Genomic DNA, 6,243 nt, shown 5'->3' with positions numbered 1-6,243 from the left:
TAATAAAATGTTAATGAAAATAACCAGAAAGATTTTAAGCTTTTTATTGACTCACTGTAAAACTTTTTCTTTTTTTTTGGATGAGACACTAAAAAAAAAAAACCAACTTAACATTGTGAACACTGACTTGCATGTTTTAAAGGAACTACAAACCAAAGCAAACATCCAGCGTACTGGTTTTTGGTAAATAAAATTTAAACATTACATATTTACAAATCTACAACCATTCATTTAAAAAGTGCTGCTTGCAGACTAACAAAGTACCATTTTAAATCCCAGTGAGATAATATCCAGAAATACCCCTCTCTATGATGACTATTTGCATCTCCCCTTTGTTATACAAAGATTTTACATGCAGGAATTTTCTCTTTCTTGGGGTACAAGTCATTGAATTCACCAGTGGAAGTCTAATTCATCAGGCTGTAACTGTACCAACAGCAAACCTTCTCAAAATGGGAAGCAGTTAGCAGTGTCAGAGAAACAGCACAATTCCTATTCACATTTCACTCTTTCATCTCCAATAATTATTCCAGTGGAACCACAAGTAAAGCAAAATATATATTGCACTGCAAATGTAAAACCTTTGTTTAAGGTTTTTGACATAAGCGTTATTTAGTACACAAAAGGAGAAAATTCAGTTCATACAAAATTTTAAATTGAAAATATGTCTCAAATATTTTATTTCTTTATCCATCTTTGCAGTATTGGAAAATATACTCAAATTGCTTTTCTAATAAAGGACAGTGAGATTTGAAAACTGTTTCAACATTGAATTGTATGATGCTTAAAAATTATCCACCTCAGGACCTACATTTTGAGCATAATGACTTGAATGAGGAAAATTTCCCACTTAAAAGTATACTACTATTCCAACTATATTTTATTATAGTATTTCTACAGTGGACTGACTTGCAACAGACTTTATAAAACAATTCATTAAGTATAATGATTTCACTTGATGAACTACTACATGATATAATTTAAAAGCACACCCAACTAAACGTCATCAATGCTTCAGGAGTGCCGCTCTGAGGATGCAAGAACACAGTCGGATTGTTTGTCCGAAGGACGCACATACAACCCTTTTCATGGTACAGTATATGCTCTTCTGGCAATACTGGCAGGACTGTTGGTATTTGAATGAAGTGGCAAACTTGTTGGCTTTATAAGTCTGAAGACAGTTGGAAGTACTTACAGCTAAGCTGGGACTAGAAGGGAGAAAGCGGGCCGCGTATTACGTGTGTTGCAGCTACTCCTGTGCTAGCGCACGCAGTTGCGGTGTTACGTCCTAGGTAGTGAGAGGTGGTTAGAGACCGGGCTCAGTTGCTTCTGCCAGACTAAAATAGGAAGCGTGAAGCTTGCTTCATAGCTCAGTACTTCTAACACACCACAGCAGCTCTGGAAAAAGCACTTGCCCTCCTTCATGGCTTGAAGGTCCTATAAAACAGTGGCTGCCCCAAGGGGTAAACGACATGGGAAACAGAACTGCAAAGAGCTAGGAATGCTACCTGACACACAGCACAGACTCGTGTGAGTTTATATACACAGCAACTACCGTATGCAACTGTTACGTGGTAAATACAGTGTACCTACTGTACAGAGCAGAGCATACGGGCACGCTAATCGGTACTTGCAATGAATATGCTAAAAAATAACCTGGTGTTCTTCACAATAGTTCAGAAGAATGAAGGGGGTATATATCCACCCTACACTGATACGTTGTTTACCATCCACCCGGGTGAAAAACGTAGCTACATTTCATGCATGAGGAATACTTTACAAGCATGGCAGTACAAAAGAGAGCATCACGAATTGTTAAAATAAATTAAATGTGAAAAATGTTGGTAAGTGTAGCATTGCTAGCTCCACCTCAGGGCGGGGAGACACGTTCAAAAAGGTCAGCTACATAATTAGCAGCAAATTAGAGAAGAGGTATCACCCAATGAAAGCCATATCCAACAAGACCGCATCTTGCAATTATCATCAGCATATACCTGCAGCTCTAAAAATTTTAAATCCTTCCTTCTTAGGGCAGCATCTTCTTACTACTTTACAGACATCTGGGAGGAGGTTACATAGAGCTTCATAGCAGCATTACTTCTTATTTAAGCCTCTAAGAGGCTCACTATTTATTTTAATAAAGTAAATGTGAGCTTTAAAGTTTATCTCCTTTCCGCCTAACTAAATATTGCTGTATTATTACACTTGCAAACTAAAGAGATTTTAGAAAAATACCTGCTGGCCAGCAGATGGAAATACAAAAATCTAATGAAATAGATTAATATTTAGAAGTATTATAACAGCAACAACTAGAAGAAATTAGAATTGGAAACCCATTAAGATTACTTAAAATAAAGCTATTTGTTAAAGCATGGTTTAATTTGTTTAGGGCATTTTATACAATTCAGTGTTTATTTTCCCACCTCCATACAAAACTTCTGGTGTTTTCTCTGTAGCCTACCTTCCGGTGAGGAGTTGCTGTGGGACTAAGAACACAGAACATTTTTTTTTTAAATCTCTAGAACAAGAAAACATGAATCAAAAGCCATGACTCCACCACAAGGACTGACATAGCATTTTTCTTCACAGAAAAAAAGTTGGTTTGCCGGTGAAATAGAGACCAAACATTCCGAGTACATTTAACTATGCACAATATGCCCTAATAAGTTACATTCCCTATATATTCCCTGTAGCAAGTTTGCTGTATCTACTTTAGTTAAAAGCTTTGGATTAGCATTATGTATGTGCCACATTTAGTGTGTTTCAGACACATCCACCAAGACCCTGATCACTGCGCGTTTATGAAGAACTTCTTGCAGGCTGTCATTTGCTCTGCATTACATCTGTAATGAGGTCACATTAACAAATGCCAGCAGCCGAGATGTACTGATTCCATAAGGTAATCTGCAGGACTCTTCAATATGCTTTCTCTTTACTATGGAGTGAGGAGTGAAAGGAACAGACGAGGAAGAGGAGATTTCTACAGAAGTGTTTTATAGAGACATCAGTGTCTTCATCAGTAGAGTTTTACAGATGTTTACCATACCTTCCCTCCGATTGCTGTGGTAACGTTTTCCATGTGCACATGAGAGAAATCCTGTGTCTAGAGGACTGTCTAGTGAGGGTTAACGTTTTCTGTTCTGCTTTAAAAACAAATCACTCTTCAAAAAGTAACCAGACAAGTTACTATAAATAGCAGTGTACTGAAAAAAAAAAACCATAAGCGCTGCATTGCTTGTGCAGCAAGTCCATTTAAAATTCGCTCCAGTAATTTAAAAAAATTAAAAAAATATCAACTTACTATAAACAATTTAAAATATGTATAATACAACTTTGTATGCTCTTCATAACATCATGAATATTCTATGTAAACAATAGATTTTGAAGAATTTACTTCGCTCACATTAGTTTCAGTGCATTGTTTTTGTCCACCTGTTATTGAATTTTTTAAAGAAGGGAACTGTAATATGTTGTCCCAAGTTAAAGATCTGATTTTGTTTAGAATCTTCCTTTCTACACACTGATTTGCAGAAAGGACAAGGGACAGGGAAATAATATTTGGCCCATTTTTCACTCTGTCCATTTCCACAACTGTTTACAGGCCTAATTTTTCCAGGGCCTTCTGCCATAGTACATTCGTACATACGCTCTTAAACACTGAAGACTGAGATTTTCCTTGTGACTGAAGTGGTTATTTTACACAGGTACACATCATAGATATCACCTCTTTATCTAGGTATTTTTAGAGATATGGTTGTCCAAAAATCTTTCTGCATTCCATCACTCCAGTACTTGGCGGTCTATCACAGTTATGAGTATTCTTCACTTGATTAGCTGTGAGACGATCATAGGCCATTTTGTACTCTCTGTCAAAAGCATCTGCAGAAATAGAAAACCAGCTTCTGTATACGGTGCTCAAAAAGGCAACCCAAACGCAATGACAGCTAGTACGCTTATCAGCGGAAAATAAAGCTTTTTATTCAGCACTTACCACTGAATGACACACACCTCAGCTTTTTCAGAAGCTGAAAAACTAGTTTGCATACATTCATCATCTATGTTCATCTGAATAAATTCTAAAACTTACCTATATCAATGTTATCTCTTCCGAGGGCAACAAGGGAAAGAAATAGTATTTCTCTGTAAAGGCTCCTGAAATTGTTAAAAGAAATGTCAATTTATATACTGCAATAATACACCACAGAATCTATTAAAAACAGATTTAATCATTTGAAGATAACTTATTTTTAAAAAGCAGCAATTTTAACACAATTCCTGATTGCCACCTCCAAAATGTTGTCGTTCTTGACCTCTGGACAATGCCCTGGACTCCCCACATGTGGGGATCACTCGTGGTGGGTCCTTAAGGTGCCCACTAATGCGGACACCCGTTAGAAGTTGCACCAAGTGCATGCCAAGTGAGGCACGCACTCAACCAAATTCCATCAAATTTGACATACAGGTAAGGATTTTGCTTTTCTGCAGTTCTACATTATCCTGAAAAAACAGGCCGCCAAGCAAATAAACACCTTGTCAATACTCCAGCTGTTGAAAAGGCTGCTCTATATCCTATTGTAAATAAAAATCAGTAAGTCCAGGCAGGAAATAAATTCATAGGAAATAATTTTCACTAATTCCATTGCTAATGGAAGAAACCTTCCTAAATATGAGACTTAATCTCTCCTCTTAACTGCCTTTCTGTTCTCTACTGGAAACCTAAAAAGAAACAAAAAAATCCACCCATGTACCTTAGGAACAAGTATAGGTCTTATATTTAAAAAAACCAGTAATATATAAATAATATTTAACAACAAAATATACACACTCCCTACTTGATTTCCCATCGTTCACGCTTGAGAAAAAAATAGTGGCTCTAAAGAGGAGAGGGAGAGGAAAAAGTGAAAAACAGTTTCTCCCACGTTTTTCTAAAATGGGTTTGTGAAAGTTATCACAAAAAAGAGTATTTACCAGACTGAGTGATAAATTTGAGAACATGGCTGAAAAACAGTACTTTTTTCTTTTAAAAACACTATGAAAATACCATTCATATTACAGTAGCCTTATTGTTGTCCAAGCTTGCTCCAGTTAGGCATGTCCATTTTCTTACCTCTGTCTTTTACTATGTGGCCATTTGTTCAATCTCTCCAATATTTGACTCATTGGTCCGTACACATCATTCATCTTAATGCTTTCCACCATATTTCTCAAGAGCTCCTGATTAAAAGAGTCATCATCTTTTTGCAATAAATGGACCATTGGGTACTTCTGGGCTGAAAAACATTAGAAATGCTGTAAGAATAGATATATATTCTTTGCATAGGAAGTTATTAAAAAAAAGGTGGGAGGCTACACAAACTTAAAACATTGACATATATGTAGTGAATAAAGAACAATAAACATCAAGTCAAAATAATATCAACACAAAAAGCACATAAGAAAACTCGACAGCTGTAATGGGTCATGAGCTACTTTCAGGCATATGGTCCAACACTGGCAACAAAATTCTTAGTAAGCAAATTCTAAAAATAAGAAAACAAGCTAAGTGGATGAACTGACAGTGTAAGTTCAGTGTATCACTGAAACGTATTCCCTCTTATTCCTCCCTTTGCAGTGAAGAAAAAGCCATTGGAGATACTGGTCAATGATTTGAAAGATGCTGGAAAACTAAAACTTGTTCAAGCAGTTGACTGCTAAGCATACAGCCACCCTCCCTCCCTCCAAAAACAAGTCACAAAAACTTAGAATAGCAACACCAAGCTTAACACTCACTCTCAAACAAAAGAGTGCGATTTTGACCTGCAAGACAAAAAGCAGTATGATCAACAATCAGTTATGTATCTTGTGCGAACTATCCACAAAGACATCTTTTTTCAAAACACATCCATCAGTTGCTCAAAATGAAAATTGTTCTTAAAAAACAAAAACAAAACAACACACAAAAAAACCCACAAGAAACATCACTTACTCTGAGCGTTCCACAAAATATACAGAGGCTGCCTTGGATCCTGATGCAGTTTCATATTGTCCCATAGCATCTGAATAAGAACATATTTACTGTCCTCTGACATACAGTTTCGTGGAATCTGAGCAGGAAAATGCATACATAAAGATATTTTATTACAAAGTCATGAAAGAGGATTTCCGTATTTAAAATATATCTTCACATCTATAGGCCTCATGTTAAAAAGCTTCAATATTGAACTGCTGTAAAACCAGAGAAAGCTAAATCTGAACAGGACATCA

At 36.3% G+C, this 6,243-nt stretch overlaps 1 protein-coding gene across 4 annotated transcripts in view; it reads right to left on the bottom strand.

The window, feature by feature from the left end:
* Nucleotides 1–28: 28 nt before the first annotated feature.
* DENND4A (DENN domain containing 4A) overlaps nucleotides 29–6,243 on the bottom strand; it is a 58,698-nt gene continuing 52,483 nt past the window's right edge. For all 4 annotated transcript variants that reach the window (XM_064456065.1, XM_064456068.1, XM_064456066.1 and 1 more), the window contains 4 exons: nucleotides 5,966–6,083; nucleotides 5,108–5,270; nucleotides 4,088–4,152; nucleotides 29–3,879 (listed from right to left, as the gene is read on the bottom strand). In XM_064456065.1, coding sequence (XP_064312135.1) covers nucleotides 3,743–3,879; nucleotides 4,088–4,152; nucleotides 5,108–5,270; nucleotides 5,966–6,083 — 483 coding nt within the window. In that variant the 3' untranslated portion in view covers nucleotides 29–3,742. The remainder of the gene's footprint in view (nucleotides 3,880–4,087; nucleotides 4,153–5,107; nucleotides 5,271–5,965; nucleotides 6,084–6,243) is intronic.

This window comes from Phalacrocorax carbo, chromosome 7 (assembly GCF_963921805.1).
Source record: "Phalacrocorax carbo chromosome 7, bPhaCar2.1, whole genome shotgun sequence".
Lineage (NCBI taxonomy): Eukaryota > Metazoa > Chordata > Aves > Suliformes > Phalacrocoracidae > Phalacrocorax > Phalacrocorax carbo.
The sequence above is the reverse complement of the archived record's forward strand: the minus strand, read 5'-3'. Positions and strand labels throughout refer to the sequence as shown.